The sequence below is a fragment of the Poecilia reticulata genome, chromosome 19, assembly GCF_904066995.2.
Source record: "Poecilia reticulata chromosome 19, P_reticulata-male-v2, whole genome shotgun sequence".
NCBI classification, from domain to species: domain Eukaryota; kingdom Metazoa; phylum Chordata; class Actinopteri; order Cyprinodontiformes; family Poeciliidae; genus Poecilia; species Poecilia reticulata.
The window spans coordinates 21743493-21763195 of NC_088848.1; the positions used below are offsets into that span (position 1 = coordinate 21743493).

At 40.8% G+C, this 19703-nt stretch overlaps 1 protein-coding gene across 3 annotated transcripts; it reads left to right on the plus strand.

The window, feature by feature from the left end:
* The first annotated feature begins 151 nt into the window (after positions 1-151).
* On the plus strand, positions 152-19672 carry mms19 (MMS19 homolog, cytosolic iron-sulfur assembly component). Of its 3 annotated transcripts, none has more exons than XM_081600738.1 (32): positions 152-231; positions 1969-2074; positions 2808-2856; positions 3308-3408; positions 3516-3601; positions 3730-3804; positions 4727-4796; positions 5868-5996; positions 6086-6147; positions 7379-7465; positions 7533-7607; positions 7693-7770; positions 8354-8492; positions 9368-9522; positions 9608-9686; positions 10723-10848; positions 10938-11019; positions 11099-11196; positions 11870-12013; positions 12106-12261; positions 12341-12437; positions 13097-13199; positions 14071-14166; positions 14257-14383; positions 14461-14567; positions 15275-15331; positions 15411-15597; positions 15862-15944; positions 16027-16191; positions 16318-16377; positions 16943-17043; positions 17490-19672. In XM_081600738.1, exons 1-32 carry the CDS (start codon positions 214-216, stop codon positions 17518-17520), a joined length of 3129 nt encoding a protein of 1042 aa, XP_081456864.1. In that variant the 5' UTR covers positions 152-213; the 3' UTR covers positions 17521-19672. The 3 variants fall into 3 exon arrangements, with proteins under 3 accessions (XP_081456864.1, XP_081456866.1, XP_081456867.1); XM_081600740.1 differs by having other exon boundaries at positions 14077-14166; XM_081600741.1 differs by having other exon boundaries at positions 14080-14166.
* The last annotated feature ends 31 nt before the right edge of the window (positions 19673-19703 follow it).

Here is a 19703-nt window from a genome sequence, read left to right on the forward strand (position 1 = left end):
GCTAACCAACATCATTTCCCCGCGTCCTGGAAGTCCCACAAGTGTGAGGGAGGTAGTTTAGATTCCTCCCCCGAAGCTCGGAGAGAAGAGGCACTGTTGTCCCCAGAAGCTGTCTCAAACGCAGCTCGTCTTTAAACATCGAAAACGTCTCTTCTCGCTGGTAAAAGGTGACTTGAAGCGGTGAGCTAACGCCACCGAACTTTTCTGGAACGCATGCGCATGAGCGCGCAGGTGGGTTCATTTTTAAAGGTAACCGCTGTGTTTCCCACTCTTGAACGAACAGCACTTTTGGTCACACCCTGCTTCCACTTTAACTATATTTATTCTACAGTTGGGAAGAAATAAAAAAGAAAAAGAAAAAAAAACTGAAGTAATTTTACTTAGTTTCTTTTTTTTCTTTTAATCAATTTGACACTTCCATTGTACATAAACTCAAAAGGAAATAGTGAAAGTTTAGCCTATTTATACATAGCGAACAGGAAAAAAAAGATAAATATAGATAAGTTAAGGAAATTAATACGAAGCTTCTCTAAAATCTTATTTTGCTTTGCATTATTTTCTTCAGTTTACGTAAGATTTAGCTTCTTCAGAGTTGTTACCGCAGTCAGATTAAAGGGGCCATTTGGAACATTTTTAGTAATCCAATATTAATTTCGATTCTGTTTCTGTAAACCTGAGCTCAGTTCATAGAATACTAAAGGCCTAGGAAATGTTTATGATAAAACACTATAAACTTTATGTTCAGGGTGAATTTAATTCAGTTTGTTTGGGGAGGGGGTCATTTGTTTTTGAGCTTCTGACTATTAATTTTACCAGCTCAGGAAATATCAGCAAAATTACTAAATTAGTCTTAAATTATGAATGCACTGGGTGAATTCCAGTTCTCTTTGAGCCCCAGGCCAGCAGGGGGCTCAATGAGGCAAAGACTTACTCAAATCAATTGAGAAATACTTTATCCCAAAAGGAATTTTAATGTTGCTATATCACATCATCTTAAAAGTTTCTTCAGAGTTGTCGTTGATGGGAATGCTGTTAGGAAGGATCTCCTGTAGCAGTCAGTCTTGCAGTGACCATGAAGAAGCCTCTGACTGAAGACTTTTGCTGTATAACAGTCTCATGACTGTCATGACATGCTAATGTGTTAATATTCAGGAAGCAGAGACAATATTCCACAGGACTGCTAATCCACTTCATTTCATCTAACAGATATGATCTCATATTTTTGACTTATCTGTCACATAGAAATAGAATCTGATCATTATTTCTTAATTTTGTAATTCTTTAACGTGACTTGTCCAGCAGTGTAGCACTCAGTTATTGTCTGAGTGCCAAAGAGAAGCCAAACAGATTTCCTCTCACAAGTGGAGCATTACGGCTTTTGCTATAACGCTTCTCTTTCATATGTAATAAATTAGAACAAGCGTCCCAATGAGTTTCGTTTGTGCTGAAAAGTACCTTTTGAAAATTGACAACCTCTTGGCAGGTATTAAACATAATTTTCATTAAGACCACATTTCTGTAACAAAATTGGTGTGATGTAATATTCTAATTTTAAATGGCATGCTATTATTAAGTGTAAATGGAAAACCACCTGTGTGTAAAATAATGTGTTTCACTTAGTGATCAAGTTCCTGAAATAAACTGAACTTGGACTTTCCGATAATATTTTAATTTATAAAGTTATAAATTAGGGTTTTTTTTCTTTACTCGCAATGGCGGAAAAGGGCTTCCATACTTTTTCCACTAAACATGTTTGGAATCCGGACAGTACGTGAATGCATCACCCCTTTCAAAAGATGTTGAACATCCTTTAAGATTTCATAAATACGTTTCTTTCTAAAAAGATAAACAAGTAGCTTAAAAGGTATCTGTTTATTTGTTCTGTCATCTGTTTTATTCGATGGAATTTGATATGAAACGTGAGTTGTTCTTATCGACTTGAACTTCTCGCGCATGCGCAATCCCCAGCGGACTGACAGAGGCACGATGGCTGCAGAAAGTCCTTTGCTGCTGTCTCTGGTGGAGGAATTTGTCTCAGGACTTCAGGACACCAAGGCAAAGGATACTGCGACAGGTAAGCGAGCCTTCTTCGTACTTTGGTTGATTTAACAGTAAACGAGTCAGTGTGAAAGAAGCGCAGGGAGGCTGTGGAGCTGCCCTCTAAGGATGCGCAACACGGCAATGCTGCGTTAACTAGCTAACTTAGCACCACAACATCCTGTGTGGTGATACAGCAGCCGCGTGATATAAAACAACTGCGCTTGGAAGCTGCTATATGCCATTATTTTTCATTAAAGCCGCATATCATAAGGAGTTTTATTTTGTGCTGTCACTTGACAATGAGCCGCTGGACGGTTGCGGTTTAACCGCATTTTGCCTGCCCTGCTAGCCGTTGCCGCTGGTGCGTTTGTGTCCGCGTGAAAAAAAAAAGCAACATTCTGTCAATGAACCCTCTGAAATTACCTTTGAACCCACCGATGCTGCTGGGTTTTCTGTAGCTGACAGTAGATAACATTGTGTGGAAGAGGATAAGTGGCAAGAATTAATAATAGAAATGAATTATGTCCCTCCCTCACCAGCCCCAACAATTCTGACTTTAAACAACCACATAAAAAAAATCACTTTAATCCGACATATTCCTCCAGAAAGTTAGTTCTCCACCTGCACCACTCACATTGCTGCCATTGAAGCTGATTTGCTTTTTCCAGTGTCCCAACTCCTATTCCCTTAGCTTCTTTACCCATACATGTTTGTTTGGAGTTTACAGCTCAGTACAGTTATTACTGAACTTGTTTTTGTATCTTCAGGTGTCAAAGATGGACAGTTTACCGTCCTGCAGCTGGTGGAGGCACTTGGGTGAGGAGCATCTTCAGCAGAAACTACAATCACTCTTTTGTTTTTGTTTGCTTGTTTAGAATCATTCAACCAGTGTTTATTTCCATGCATTTTAGAAACTTCTGAAGTAAAAATGTGAATATAGTTGCAACACCTGTAATAGCAGCTTTTCACTTTCCCTCAGTTTCAGGTAGATGTTTACATACTGCTGATCTGACCAGAACTTGACTTACAGTGCCAAAAAAAAAACACAATTCACCCCTCCGAATGTTTTGCATTTTATTGCTTTTAAAAATCTATCATGATCAACAAAATTTGGCTTTTTTGACAAAAAATAATTTGTCAAAAAAGCCTAATTTTGTTGATCAGGAAAGATTTTTCTAACAGTAACAAAAGTGTAACAAAACAACCATGCACTGTATGAGTTAGAATTGCTCTAAGATGAACAGAATTTCTCCCATTGCTGCTGCAGGCAGAGCCTGACCAGCTCCCAGCCTCACACTCGGGCCCGAGGGGTCCAGCTGCTCTCTGAGGTCCTCCAGGACAACTATGGGGCGCTAACGGAGAGAGAAGGTACACGCCGTCCGCCTTCACTCCTCCGCTAACGTAGGACAATGAAAGAGACTCGGCGGCCATTTTGCTATTAGCCGAAGTGACGAGTTTCCCTCCTCCACCCACAGTCGAACTGCTCCTGGCCTTCTACGAAAACCGCCTGAAGGACCACTATGTCATCACGCCGCCTGTGTTACGAGGGCTGCTGGCGCTGGTGAGTTTCTGCTGGGCAGGTTGACAGCAGCATCAGCGTCTCAGAAATAAAATGACAAAAGTGTGAAAGGAGTAACCGACTGCTCTGAGTGTGTGTGTGTTGTTTTGTTTTTTTTCTTTTCTCTCCAGACTAAATCCAGGAAGCTGCCTCCTGGTTCAGCTGTGTCGATGCTGAGGTCTGTGTTTCAGGATGTTCACGTGCAGGTGAGATCTGACACAGTAACCAATTTTACTGGTCGATAAATTGTTCCAGAAGTTATTGTAATAAATGATTTAACGATTTGTTGTTTTGAGACCATTTCCAAGTCATGTTTGCTTGTTCAGGAAGATTTTATTTCATCTTCCCGGTGTCCGACTGATGACACACATAAATATTCATACAACACAGGAGACCATTTCAACTTTTCACATAAAATATCACAAAGTTAGTAGGATACCACATTGTACAGATTTCACACATAAGCCTGGATGCCATAAGCCTGAAAAAGATAAGTTTTCAGTTCTCTTTTAAAAGAAAATGTTTAGGCAATTTATTCCATTATCTCAAAAGATTTTTGTAACAAGATTGATTTAATACAGTTTACAATTAGTAAATTAGCAATAAATGCTAATTTCGTAAATAACACTGGAACTGGAAGACATTTTGAATATCCAAAAAAAAAAACAACACAACAACCAAAAACGATAAATAAAACGGAAGTAAAAACCACACACCATCGAAACTGTTAAAAAAATGGATTATGATTTCTCTGTAAACAAAGTTTTCCTTGCTCATTTTGTTTCAGTACGCAATAAGTTGATTAATTGCTAATTGCAACAGACAACAGACTGTGCAAATTTTGCACCCAAAGCAAATTTTTTGTATTTTCTCTGGATGAGTACAATTATTCTTCATTGCTCTTTCATTTCGAGCCACTGCAGCAAACTGTAACTGCTGAATGCAGCCTGCTGTCCTCATCTGCACAAACCATCTCACTCATGCGATATCTGACCACACTCTTTCTAGCCTAAGTGGCGCTCTTCTCGCTTTGCTCTTAGAGGCACTTCCTCTTGAATGAAATATGTTTTTGAGCTCAGATGAAACTCGTCTGACTTGTTCTACAATCTGTCTGTGTCGTCCCCTCAGTCTCTGATGCTTGCAGAGAGAGCGTGTGTCTACAACATGCTCATCAACCTCATGGAAAGTAGGGAAGATGGTAAGAGAAAAGGTTTTTAAATTAGCTCTTTTTTTATGCATGTTTGAACAAATCTTCCCTCTGGTTTTGGATGCTGTGCAGCAGGAAGGACTTTTACTCTTATTATTTAACTTTTTATCAGCTGGTATGACATGTAACCATGGTAACAAGCTATTGTTTGAGCACCTCAAAAGCTCAAATAATACCTGCTCTTAAGATCTGTTGAAATGACACATTTAAAGATGAGTGGCAAAAGCCAAAGGTTTAGCATTGCTTAGCAACAACTGATGATGTCATCCAGGATATGTTACTGTGGAATATCATCTCTGCTGTCGGCATGTCATGACAGTCACCAAACAATAGCTTGATTTCCATTACAAATGTGCGCAAAACTTTGTCAATATTCCGCTAATGTTGAAAAACAGTTCTGCAGTGGTGGTGTTTCCATCAAATAAGAAACGCAATTAAAATCACACGTGAATGAGTTTGTTCCAGAGATAAGTCATTAAAAAACATGCTGCATCATCATCGTCCAACTACTTCCTGTCGTCTTCTCGTTTGGCACTTTCGCCCTTAGTAACATCCGGTTGCCGATCACGTGACTCGTGTGATGCAAAACGTGTTTTTTATTTTGCAAAACTGCCAAAGTGTATTTTGCAGTTTTGCAAAAAATTACCTCATGCTAGCGTGAAAACGTTTAATAGAAAAATGAGTTTTTTCCAGATTTCAGTGTTTCCATCAAGAAAATTTATTTTTGTAATTCCATTCTGTGCAATTTTATGATCAATGGAATCGCAGCTCGTCACGCAGAAACAGTCTTCAGTCAGAGGCTTCTACAGATGTGTTGAACGACTGACTGCTACCAGAAATCCCTTCTGTCCACAATAACTCTTTGAAGATGCCCTATCTTCTTGTTAATATGCCAATAACTTAGCAGGTGTTGGAAGAAAATGTGTAATATTAGGGAATCATTCAGAGAAATGTCGATTTTTGAGGGTGGCATCGTGTAAATGTGCTTCAAGGTGGGCGTCCATTCCAAATTATGAGTTATTGTTGTTTTTTTCTGTTTGTTCCTCTTTCAATGTTCCGCAGAACTGAAGGGTTTGGGTGCAGATTTTGTTTTTGGTTTCGTCCAATCGATGGACGGTGAGAGGGATCCCCGCAACCTTCTATTGGCCTTCCAGATCGCCGGAAACATCGTTCTGCGGGGATACAGCATGGGTAAGCGTAGATTGAGACCAGACTTGTCTCCGTTGTTTCTCTCTGAGCCGTCATGTGACCGTTATGGCTCCCATTATTTTCCGTCTCAGGAAAATTCACCGAGGAGCTGTTCGAAGTGACGTCCTGCTACTTCCCCATAGATTTCTCCCCGGTGAGTTCCTGTTTATGCAGCCGGTTAGAACCTGTGGCGAACAGGAGCGTGACAGACTGACACATTAACACAGCTGCAGCACATTAGCAGAGATAGAACTGTTCATAGTGGCCAATTTGATATGAAATAAAGACTGGGCGAGGTTTGTAATGCTCAATGTGTTTGGCGCTTATTTCTTATTAAATGTTTCGATGCCATTTTCTTGTCAGAATAAGTTTATAGATTTTATTTATTCCTAATTCTAAATTAGCTACCTATTAGCCCTTGAGTGTTTTATTAAGATATCAACAGAGGGATGAATTACACATCAGAGTGCCATTCCAGTCATTTGTTTACAATGACTGGGAATTATAGCATATATTATTTTTTGTCTGAAAAGTCACTAAATAAAGCGACTTTTCAGACAAAAAATTATCAGCATTGGCCAAAATGGGTATCAGTCGCTCAGGTTTTTTAAAAATCAGTTCTCTTCCAGAAAACCGCAAGCGGTGCACCACTAATCCAGAGACTGTGTGATATGTGAAGGTAGTCAGTTGTTTGTTGATTTCCAAGTTCATGTTCTTTTTTTGTATTTAGCGTTGTAGCTTTTGTCTTCTGTCAGTGTGGTAGATGGGAGTTGACAACAAAATTGTCTCAAAAAGCAATAAATAAATTGGTCATATTCTAAGTTTAAACGAACTTGATCATTTGCATAATTGTTTTTCTCGTCTCTCTTTTTTTCCTACCAAAAATTAGATTAGTGAAGAAACTTGAGCTGAAGTTTCAAGTTTCTTCATGAAACTTTGCAGGTTCATTCGTCTCAGCTGGCATCTGTTTTGATGGACAGTTTAGTTTATATGTATTTCTGCAACCATTTAATTTGTAGTTTTGGTTGTTTTGCTTATTTATTATTGATATTTACACTATCTTCCAGTTCCGGTATTTAAATTTGTTAGAATTAAAGTTTATTTATCTTTGCGAATGCGTTCTTGCATTATTATGCCATTGTCGTTATATTGCTTGAAAATGGTCTCAAAGCAACAATATTATTGTTTATTGCGATAACTGCTGAGGCAATTTATCATCCAGCAGCATTAGTTATCGTAGCAGGCTTAGTTGGCACATATAAACAGTACGACATAGTCGAACATAGTTTGGCTGTAGTGCAGTAGTAGGTTCTGTCATTTCTAAAACGTGGCCTCATCAGTTAGCTTCATCATGTCTCTTCCCCCCTGCCCCTCACTGTGTCCAGCCACCCAACGACCCCCACGGCATCACTAAAGAGGAACTGATCCAGGCGCTGAGGGCCGTCCTCACTGGGACCCCCAAGTTTGCAGAGGTACAACGCCGTTACCCCACAAACACTGAGATCCGCTGTGGAGCCTGAACTGGTTTCTGTCTTCCAGTTCCTGTTGCCGCTCATCATCGAGAAGCTGGACTCAGACGTCCAGAGCGCCAAGCTGGACTCACTGCAGACCCTGGTGAGAAACGCTTCAGAGTCACGTCCCACTCAGACGGGGTTTAACAGGACAGTTTAACCGGCATGTTGTACCCGCTGCGTTTCAGGCTGCCAGCGTGGGACAGTATGAGCACAGAGACCTGGCTGAGTTCCTGGAGGGACTGTGGAGCTCGCTGCGCAGAGAGGTTCGCTGCAACCATGCCCTTTTCTTTTCAACTCTTTCTTCACTGCAAAAACACTAAATCTTACCAAGTATTTTTAGGCTGGTTTCTGGAGCATATGTCTTATACTTGAAATAAGACAAAACTAACTTTCAAGTAGCTTTTCAGCAAGATATAAGAGCTAGTTTTAAGTCAATAATTCCTTAAAATTGATGAAAAAGTTCTAGTTCCACTTGCAGATTATTTCATTGATAGCAGGACAATTTTCCCATGTTAGAAGTGCAATAATCTGCCAATGGAACTAACATTTTTACATCGATTTTAAGGAATTGTTGACATAAAACAAGCTCCATTAACTTTCTGAAAAGTTACTTGAAAGTTAGTTTTGTTTTATTTCAAGTATGATAAGATATTTGCTCTAGAAACCAAACCAAAAATACTTGGTAAGATCTTGTATTTTTTGCAGTGTTAAGTTGTGTTTCACTTCAGCTTTAGAATGTAAAGCCATTTTTTGGGCTGAGTTTTAACTTCATGTTTTCCATCAGCTCAACCTAATGCGTGTGTGTGTGTGTGTTTTTTACTTCAAACTCCGGTTGCCTTGCTGCAGGTGTTTCAGACATCCAGCGAGAAAATTGAGGCGGCAGCCCTCACCGCCGTCACCGCACTCACTTCCTGTCTGTCTCGCTCTGTTCTCAACTCTGACTCTGAAGACTCCCTCAGCTCCTTCCTGGTCCTGGTGCTCAGAGGTGAGCTACATATTCACAATGAAGATCTAAAGGGGGAAAATAAAATGCGTGACTGGCAGAAAGCATAAATAAAAGGTTATCAGAGAGGCTGGTGAGTTACTAAAAAAGTAGGCTTATAAATATGAAGAAAAGGAAGGTTTTTTTAAAGATGTGTAACATTGCAAACATTGCTATTTATTTTTATTTTACTGAGATTTTAGAATTTGAAGTAAGGCTGGATGATATGGATGAAAAACGCTTTGTGATTTAAGCGCTTAATATCAGTTTATCTATAATTATTGATTTTTTTTTTTTTTAATATTTGAAATACTGCAAAACTGGTGAGGTTAGAAATTGCTGCTGTGCAAGTTACTCAGCAGGTTGTTGCTAGGTAACTAAAGAGTTAGTTGATGCTACCAGTTTAGCTTAGCTAGCCTTTAGAGGTTGAGTGGCTAAAGTCTTTCCTCTGTCTACACCCCAGAGTGTTGTGCAGTTCTGGATCAGAGTTCAGTGAGATCACTGAAAATGATTTATCAATATTGAACACGTGTCTTATCGCAATAAATATTGTTATTGATTAATTGTCCAGCAATAAGATAAACCAAAGCAAATTGTTAATTTTTGTGGGGGGGAGGAAAAAAACACCCCGTTTCCAGGGGTCCCACAGCAAAACACGGTGGTGGCAGCATCAGGCTTTGGGGAAGCTGGTTGTATTTGATGTAAGGAAGGATGGAGCAAAACAAAGAGCAAAACTGGTAGAAAATCAATTGGTGAATTACATTCAGGGTTATGGTGGTAATATGACAAAATGTTGACAGTTTTAAGGGGTGTGAATACTTCTGCAAGGCGTCGTGTTTGTTTTTGATTTGAGAAAAGTCCCCCCCCCCATTTTTCAGACTGCAAGCACCACCTGTTTGAGCCCGACTTGAAGCTGGTGTGGCCCAGTGCTAAGCTACTCCAGGCCGCCTGCAGCGCCTCCTACAGGGCGGCCCACAGCATTACAAGTGCTGTTGTGCCCCCTCTGGTGGAGCAGTATAACAGCAGAACGCAGGTTAGTTTTTTCTTTTTTTGATAAAAGTGAAATGAAGGTTTTGTTGTCATGGTAACATTGTGTTAATTCAGGTGTTTCTCTGCAGTGTTCCGACAGGCGGACGCTGCTGGAGGTGGCACAGCGATTCATCCAGTCAACTGCTTCATGTCAGTCTGTAGATCATGGTGAGGAAAGAGGTTCCCTTACTGCTGTAGTCCAACTTTTTTGGTAACTTTGGAGAAGATTTGTCCAAAAATACTTAAAATAAAATGTTTTGGAGGCTTGGTGACCCCAAAATGACCCCTTGTTCAATAGGTAGGGGTCCTATTTTATTCAAAATGTCACTTACAAGTTTCAAAGAGCTGTTCAGCTCCAGTTAAGTCAAAGTAGAGTTTGGCTAACATGATAGAAGAGAAAGCAGGGTTTTCCTACCATGCTTTCACAATCTCACTTTAATTTCTGCTTTCACTGCAGATACACAAGCTTAGTTTAGTAGTTTTCTTTCTTTTAGACATTTTTTGTTTTACAGGCCACCCATTACTGATCTCTGACGTCTAAAACGATAAGAGGCACTGATACAGATTTAATCAGATTCTGAGTTCCCTTTAAGAACTGCGATAAAAGAAGACATAGGAACACAAGGGCTAATATTTATTTGCAGCCTTTCAGTCATCGGTGGTCATTAATTATTTACATTAGGAGCAGAGGAGAGGTCACACTGTGCGAGAGAGGAGTCTCTAGCTGCATTTTCATTACAAACGTGCGCTAAACATTGTCTGTATTCCGCTAATGTTGAAAAAACACTATTTTGCAATTGTGGCGTTTCTCTTAAATAAATGCAGTTAAAATCACATATGAATAAATTTGTTCATGTGATAAGTCGGTAAAAAATCTGATCCTCCGACCACTTCCTGTCGTCTTCTTTGTGGTTTGTGGTAGTGGCAACATCCGGTTGTTGACGGTGTGACGCGAAAAAAAAGTGTTCCGATTGCAGTTTTGTGAAATAAACCAATATTAATACGGCCAAAAAAAAAAACCCACCTCATCCTAGCGGCCAAACTTTTTTTATCCAAAAATGAGAATTTTTCAAACTTGCCGTGTTTCCATGACGCAAATTTATGTTTGTAATCTCAATTCTCTTTTTTCATTCTCTGGCTAATGAAAACTACAGATGCTGTAAATCTGCTTCCTCTGGTGACCGTCTGCTCTCTGTCTCTCCAGATGAGAGCTTGTTTTCTGCGTATAAGGACTCCCTGTGCAGCTTGGTGTTCTCAGCTCTATCTGAAAGTAACTCCAGTCTGCAGATCACGGCCGCCTCGGTGCTCACCTCTCTGGCCCAGCAACCAGGTGAGCAGCGCACCAAATCCCGCTCCACCCCTGTCGTTCCGGTCAGGTCAGGAACGTCTAGAGGCACTGAAACGCTCTTCTCCCCCCAGGTCTACTGCTGGACTCTGACATCGAGCTCGCCGTGGACCACCTGACCAGGCTGCTGCTGACGGATGAGGATGAGAGAGTCAGGTCGGCTCCGGTTGCTCTGCCTCTTGCTTTCGTGAATCCTGAGTCCAGTTTGTAACGGTTGTTTCCTCTGTGCGGTCAGTGCGGCTGTGGTGGAGTGCGCCGGAGCCTTGGCCGAGCAGCACCCAGCTGCCTTCATCACCAAACTGATCCCAATGCTGAAGAAGGAGATGTTTTCGAGTGAGCAGATGGAAGGAGGACTGAAACGATTAATCGGAATAATCAATTACTGAAATAATTGTCAAATAATTTAGAAATTAACTGGAGTAGACAGACTAAAAATATGAATTTGGTGAAAGAACAACACACTTAGGGCAGTAATTAAGCCAAAACAGTATAAAAATATATACATTTCACATAAAATCTCCCATTAGGCACCTTTTGTTATCCAATTATTAATCAGTTAATTCAAATAATAGCCAACAGATCAGCTTTACACGGCATTGATATGAAACCAAGCAGGTAGGGATGAGCTTTTCACGTATTTTAGCTGCAGATGCGTCCATTGCTCCAAATGATCAATCTTTCACTAATGTATTGCTACCTTGTTAAATTTTAGGCAATAAAATATTTATGTTCTTATTAAGAAAGGAATTCAATTGTTTTATTTGTGTTTTTTTAAATGTTTTTCTAAGACCGCATTTAAAAAGCCTCAAGCGCTTGAATAAAAAAAATCTGCAGAATGTTCAGACTTTTATTTTTTATTTGATTGTCAATTTAATGACTATATTGATTTTAGAGGGAAAATCATAAATTTACCAAAATAATCAGTTGCAGCCCCAGATGGAAATATTCTGTTTGAATTCTGATAGTTTTGCGCTTTAAACAAATTTCTTTTTCCTTTCAAATTTAGACAGAAGAGAGTCGTCCGCGCTGCGTTCCCATCATGCAGTGCGTCAGCGCTGCCTGTCCGCGCTAGCCGCGGTGTCCATCCGGGCCAGCGTCGTCATGGAGAGCGCGCCCGTCCTCCTGGACGTCCTCTGCTCGGCACACGCAGGTGATCATCCTTCCACCGACTCTTTTCTGGAGTTGTGAAGCGATTGAAACGCTGACGACGTCGTTTCTTTTTTTCTTTTTTCTTTTATCCAGATCCGGATTGTTTCTCCGTGGACGAGGTGGCGCGCACCTGCTTGAGCCTGCAGAGGATAGCGGAGCGGGTCCAGGACGGCGAGGACACGAGCCGATGCTTCCATGACGTCGTCGTCCCTCGCCTGCTGTCTCTGGCGCTCCACGCTGCGCTGCAAAGTGAGGGGCGGAGTTTCATCGACGCTCAGAAAACTCTGAGGCGTCGTGATGAAACAGAAATAATTAGTGTGTTTTACAGGCGACGGGTCATCGGATCATCGTAGTCCGCTGGTGGAGGAGGAGGTCCTGTCTGCCATGGTTCCTGTTATCAGCACCGCCTGCTCCCGCCTGAAAACGTTAGCATAAATACAATAAATTATCAAAAAAAATCTTCATTTAGAAAAATCTGAAACCTGAGACTTAAAGGGGCAGTGTTATGTAAAACTCACTTTTTTGAGCTTTACATCATCTGATAATGTTACACTCTAATCAAAACATACCTGGAGTGTTGCTTTGAGTCTTTCATGAATCTGTGAGAAATCCTTTCATCTCCATGGCAACCGTTCAGCTGTGCAAGACGCCTGGGTGGACCTAGCCCCGCCTCCTGCAGTTACTAAGCTGAGCTTTTCAGACTAGCCAGCAGCAATTAGCAAACACCAGGTGGTAAAAACATGGTCAGTAGAAGAGCCATGTTGTGATGACTTTTTGAAGGCAGAGTTTCAGAAAGTGCAGGAGCTTCTTAAAGATACAGAGGCCCAATTTTATGGCATTAAATTACAAATTCAAATTTCTTTTAAGTCATATAAATATATACTTTATTTTTATAACAACTGAAGTTAAAGCAGTTTCTTGATAGTGTTATAAAATGCCACCATGTGCCTAGAAAATACAAAATGCCGCCCCTTTAAATTTATTTTACTGCTGATTGTTGCTTTCCCTCATCAGTTTGATGTCTCTGTTCTGATGTCGGTGGGTTTTCATGTGGTTTCCTGTCGGGGTGTTTCCGTGTCACCAGGTTTGCAGAACAGACGGCCTCCAGGGTCGTGTCTCTCTTCCTGGACGGTGACGTCTCGTTTCTGCCCGACAACTCCTTCCCACTGCATGTCCAGCTGCTCCAGGTAAAAGTGTTTCAGACAAATCAAACTGTTTCCCGAAGCACGATGCTGCCACTCACCGAGTTCACAGCAGCCAGTCGGTGAACTTTGTTTATACCACCAAGTAGATTTGGTTACAGCAAAGTGTGTCAGCATTCTTGCCAAACAGGAAACTTGATATAGACACACAATAAATAGAAAAGCAACATGACTTAAAGTGAAACTTTTAATCAGTATTGAAACTATGCTAATTTGAATTGTGGAAACTTGTGGGAACCGTTTTACATTTCAAATGTCTAGACGGGAGCCTCTATGGATGGGATGATCTAGGGGTTGCACTAACTAGTCGACTAATCGCCATATAACTATTTAAAAAGACTTTTTTTTTTATTTCTTCAATAAAAGAAACATTTGCCATTAAAAAACCCCAAAACACTCCACTCAGCACGCAGCATTTGAAGAAAACAATCAAGCTAGTTGCAGTTTTTAAAAAATCAATATGGACCAAAACACGCCATTCCCACAGCATGATTCTGCCACCACCTTGTTTAATCATAAGGATGGTATGTTCAGTATAAATCAAAATGTAGGCATTCTAAATTAGGTGATTATATTTACTAATTAAGTCATTTAGTAAGTGTAATCAGCTGTATTTGGTGTTATCCGAGTAAAAACATCATTTTTAACACATTTTTGTTAAGTTTATGCTTCTTTAAACTGTTGCGCTGCGTTGGATTGGTTTCTAGCATTAAAATCCATTAAAAAATGTTTAGCTTTCTTACTGTAGTAAGCCATAAGAATACTTTATCATCTCTGTACCTGATTGAAAACATTGGAGTTTTTTTTCCCTCTCTGCATTATGTTTGAAGTGTGCATTATTATTTTCCCCTTGCAGCAGCAGCAGCAGCAGCAGCAGGAGGAGGATTCATCCTGGCGTCAGACCCAGTTGGTGTGTCTGCTCATGGCTTGTGTGTGTTCGTTACCTCGCAGTGTGAGTCTCAACCCAAACTTTGTTTCTGATTTTTACTCAAAAAAAAAAAAAAACCCTTGTGAAGCTGAAAGTGCTGCGTGTGCCCTGCAGGTGGCGCTACCCCAGGAGGAGCGGCTGCTGTCCGAGCTGGAGGAGCTGAGCTGCAGCTGCAGACACCCGCTCTCCTACACGTCGGCTGCCAAGTGCTTCGCCGGCCTGGTCAACAAGAAGCCTCAGGGTGCGTCTGAGCGTCAGGTTTTTGTCTGAAACAATTAGCCTGCGATGATGTTGTTGATGATGATGTTCTGTCTGCAGGCCCTTGTCTTGACAGTTTAATTCAGGGAGTGATAAAGAGAGTGAGCAGTGAGCTGGACCGACCCTCCTCCCCTCTGCGCACTCAGGCCTTCACACTTCTGATCTGGGTGAGAATCGCTCAGCTGCAACTTTTCATTTTCTCATTTTGAATTTCTATCACAGACTATTCACACTTTCCTTAAAAGGTCTTAAACTCATACATCTAAAATCAAGACCTTTGAACGTCTTAAATTTATTAAAGAAAATGTAAGTCGCCCTTAAATATGTCAATCACGGGTCGTAAATTGCATCATGGCTATGTAGGTTTTTTCTTACTGGACTTTTCTACCAGGCACAAGTTTGAGTTGCACACAGACATCATCACTGCATCCTGTGTCATGAGCTCTTTAAGGCTCCTCTTAACAAGCTGCTAATGCTTGTTAGCTACCTATCTAGCGTTTTGCATTTATCAAATTCAGATTTATTCATATCTCAGTTAGCTAGCTCTTTGCGTCTACTATTTAAATAAATACATTTATCAGCAATTGTCTGGATGAGATTTCCTAAAAAGATGCAACAAAAGCTAGCTGGTTTTTTGCAGTTGACTGGACAACATTCACCTTTGGCTCGCTCCAGCTGCCAACCCAAACCAGGCTACATCAGTTTCACAGTTTTAGTTCCCTGAATACATTTATTTTGTTCATTTCTGTCGTGCTACAGGTCTTATATTTGATTTATAATGGTCTTAAAAAGTCTTAAATTTGATCTGGTGAAGCCTTTTAGAAACCCTGCATAAAGATCACACAGTTTCTTTTTCTACTGAAATCATGTTCAGGTTGCCAAGGCTCTGCTGCTGCGATACCACCCTTTATTCTCAGCGCTAACCGACAAGGTGAGACCACTGTGAGATGTTAGCTATGAGTTAAAATGTAAAGTTCTAAGTTCTGAGGAACCTGACCCGCTCTGTGCAGCTCTTCTCTCTGCTCGACGACGCTCTCCTCGGCCCAATGGCTGCTGACAGCTTCTCGCTACTGATGAGCGACTCGGCCGACGTCCTGAACCGCGGTTGCCACGCCGACCTCCGCATCATGTATCGGCAGCGCTTCTTCAGCGAGAATTCCGCCAAGCTGGTGCAGGGCTTCAACGCTGCGCCACAAGGTTAGAGAAACATAAACACATTAACACTCATCAGCAGCACTGATCTCACCTAAGTTGCTCTTGTTGGTTGCAACACACAACTTGAAAACAAGACCTAGATGCTAAGATGGCACTATGAGGCTGGAAAACATAGTACTGCCCCTTTAACTTAAGAACATTGTGTGTAATCCTGCTTGAGTATGTAAACTTGTGACCGTAAGTTGTTGTTTTTTAACTGGAATGTGTTTTTTGGGTTTCCTCTCTGGTCTTTTTGCTGCCTAACAGAGAAGAAGGCCAACTACCTGAAGGCTCTGTCCAACATCGTCAACAAGCTGCCGAAGCAGGTCCAGGTGTCTGAGCTGCCAGCTGTAAGGGCCCCACGTTTCCTCTCTGGAAAACAATCAGACCAGTTTTCTGGCGTACCGATCGGTGTGACGTGTTTTTGTCCAGCTCCTGTCTCTGCTGCTGGAGGCCTTGACATGTACCGATGAGGGCGTCCAGCTGTCCACTCTGTCCTGCCTGCAGCCCGTCCTCATAAACCCCCCACAGGTCCTGATCCAGCAGCTGGAGGCGCTGGTCAGCCGGCTGCTGGCCCTCATCGGCAGTCCAGCCATGGTGAGGCTCTGCTTCCTGTCCTGACAGCATCAGTAGGAAAGTGATGCTGCTTGCTTTACTAAAAGATGAGGATTACACCAACAAATGACTGAAGTGTTTTCATTTGTTTATTTCTTTCCTTCCCAGAAAATCCGCGTGGCCTCCATACGATGCGTTCTCGCTCTCTCCTGTTTCCCGGCTCACGAGGTAACAAACACTCTGAACCTGTTCCTGCTTAAGACCCACAGATTCATTATTTTTATGCTTTATATTGTTATATAGACTCATTTAGATCATAAAACACGGGGGGAGGAATTATGTTAGTCTTTTTGGGAAATAGTGAGGCAATCATAGATCGTAACTCTCTGGTCTTTTTCTCTTCATTAGTTTTATTTTTTCCTTTCTGACTTTATTCGTTTTTCTCATTTTAATCCTTTTTTTCTTATTTATTCCTCTTTTTACTCAGTTTATTCCTTTTGTCCTGACTTCATTTTTTTCTTTCTGACTTTATTCCTAGTCCTGTTTTCAAACTCATCCAACCTTTAGTTTTTACAGTTTTTGTATTTAAATGCAGACTTCAGTAGAAATATCTGCTCTTCACAACAAACTTTTGGATTTATACTTTTAAATAAAACAAAGGGCTGATAGATGATCAACTAATCTGAGTGTGTAAAAAAAAATTGAAATTCAGACACAAAACCCTGGCAGGCAGCATATTGTTAGCTGTCCGTCCTACTGTATAAACCGTGTGTGTGTGTGCGTGTGTGTGAAGGTGTTGCCGTTCCGGTCGCGCGTTCTGCGAGCGTTGGCTCCGCCCCTGGACGACAGGAAGCGGCTGGTGAGGAGAGAGGCGGTCCAGGCCAGAGCAGAGTGGTGAGGTCACCATGTTTCAATCTGAACCGGCTCATTTCAAAAACTTCATTTGTTTCCATCGACTCATCCTGAGCAGAAAGTTTCATCAGTTTGTAACTCGATTCGTCTTGATTTTGGCTTTTCACTGCAAAAACCCCAAATCTATCAAAACAAGACAAAACTAACTTAAGTAACTTTTCAGCAACTATAGGAGCTTATTTAAGTCAAAAAAAATTTGAATATGGATTTAAAAAATGTAATGGAGGAACACTGTTGGGTTTTTTTCACTTGCAGTATTTTTTCCTTTTTTGTGAAAAAAATCAGCCAGTTATCTATATTCAAGAATAACTTATTTAAAAGAAGCTTCTGGTTTTTTTTTATTTCACTAAAAAGCCACTTTTAAATATCTTTATAATATTTTGTATCTTTGCAGTCCAAGTCTTTGATTTTGTTTCGTTTCTCTGCAGGTTCCTGTTAGGAAGCCCTGGTGGAAGGTGATCTCTGTCTGTCCATAAAACCTCCAGGACCAAGTAGCAGAGCGCTCTGCCTCCTGTCTGACTGCACACACACACACACACACACACACACACACACACACACACACACACACACACACACACACACACACACAGCCTGGTGAAGAGTTTCATGGATCTGTGATTGTGTCTGAAGCCCTGACCGGAGGCTTCACCAGGAGCTGTGCAGCCGGTCACAGACGCTGCCGACTGAATTTTATAAATCATAACTTAAGCAGAGAACCAGGCAACACAGCATTCGTTGTTTTTGTTTGTTTTTCTTTCTATTTTTGATGAAATGTCATGAAGCTGAAGACATTTTGTTCAGTACTTCACTGTTAAACATGGCTAGTTGTTAATACAAACCTTTTTATTACTATTATTATTTTATTAACTAAGCAATAAAGCAGTTTGAGTTTCAGTGATCCATAGATTCCTTCTTTTCGGTATTTTCAGCTCATGTCGGCTGAAAAGCTTCAGAGTTGAACTTTATTTAAGCCCTGTGCAGCTCCGGACCTCTCACACTGACAGCCTGCGCCGTCGCTCTGAATGTTTAGGACGTTTGAACGGATTCCGTATGAATAAATGGAGATTGTTGTACTTCTTAAGCGTTTTGTGTGGACTCACGCAGGAAGTGTTATTTGTTTGCCTTGTTTTCTGTCGATATTTAAACGTGGTTGTTGTGTGATGGTTGCCGTCGAGTTGGTGAGAATGTTTGGACCTCAAAAAGCTCTGCCAAGGAAACGGTGCCTCGCAAAAGTGTTCACCCCTCTCGGACTTTTCCACATTTTTTTCACTTTAGCCAGACTTTAATGGGTTTTTTTTCTGTTGGAGCAACAAAAAATGAGTGCATTATTTTGAAATCAAAAGAAATGAACAATTTTCAACTTTAAAAAAAAAAAAAAGTCAGAGGCCAACTTTCTCAACAGTCAAGTTAGCTTTAGCTTGCTTTACTGTACTCTTACCACAGATTCTCATTTACATGGCCGCTTCTAGATGGGGGGTTAGGTGGGGTCAGTTCCCCGGCAGCATTTGGTCTGGACTCTGTACTGAAGATATTATACTGATTAATTTTCTTATGGTCACATGTGCTGACATAGAGACTGTAACTAATTGTTGACCAGTTTTATTTTTTTCCTCTTCAGTTTTTCCTTTTTAATAAATTAAAAATTATGTGTTTCTGCCACTTTGAAACAGCATCAGGCTCTGAAACCTGCAGTTCAAGAGCTTATTGGTTCCGCCAGGTTTTCATAATTTTTTGTCTTTTTTTTTGTGGTCAAAATGACTTGTTTTTGGTGCTAATTTACAATGAATTTGTAATGAATTCATGATATTGGTGCGTATGTATGATAGTAAATCAGTCTTTTTGTTACTTGCCATTTCAATCATGCTTTCCATGTGTAAAGCTCTTGAAAAGCAGCGTCATCAGTAAGGCTGATGCAGCAGAACAGCGCCATCTGCAGGTGTGAGTTAGCAATCACTTAAACTCAATGTTTTTGACAGTTTTTTGTGAAAAATGTGCATTGAATTCACATCATGCATTTGAGCAAAACAATTTCTATGATTGCAGAATCACAAAAATAATTTCTTTTGTTTTTGTTTTCATGCATTTGTTTTGGCCCCCACCCTGGCCCTCTGGTAAATATCGTCTAGAACCGCCACAGTTCTTTTACCCTTCAGTGTGGACTTTGGCTAGGCCATTTTCTGTTTTGTCGTATAAAACCTGAAGTTACTAAGACTGCCACGTTAGGAATATTGTTGGAAATGAAAAATGTTGACTATGCTGGACTTTTGACTACATAAAGTATTTCATTGTTACAGTGGCGTGGGCATTAGCCCCGCCCACTCAGCGTCTCAGTTGCGTCATGTGAAGGGTTGGTCTCAATAACATGGACCAGCTTCGATCTGAACAGCTACATCGAATTTTCATTGTTAATCATTTAGCTTCATATTGTCCTCAGTGTTGTTGCTCTTCTGCGTTTTTTTGTTGTTTTTTTTTTTTTTGTGGGGTCCGATTGACTCAGTCTCTCAAGATGGCGAGACGAGAGGGTTAGTTTGTGAATACTTCTGCGAAGCACTGTAGAAAATGTCTAATGTCTAACTTTGTTTTATTAAAACTTTTATTTGTAAATTGACTGTGTCTCTGTCTTTTATTTATCATCCAAA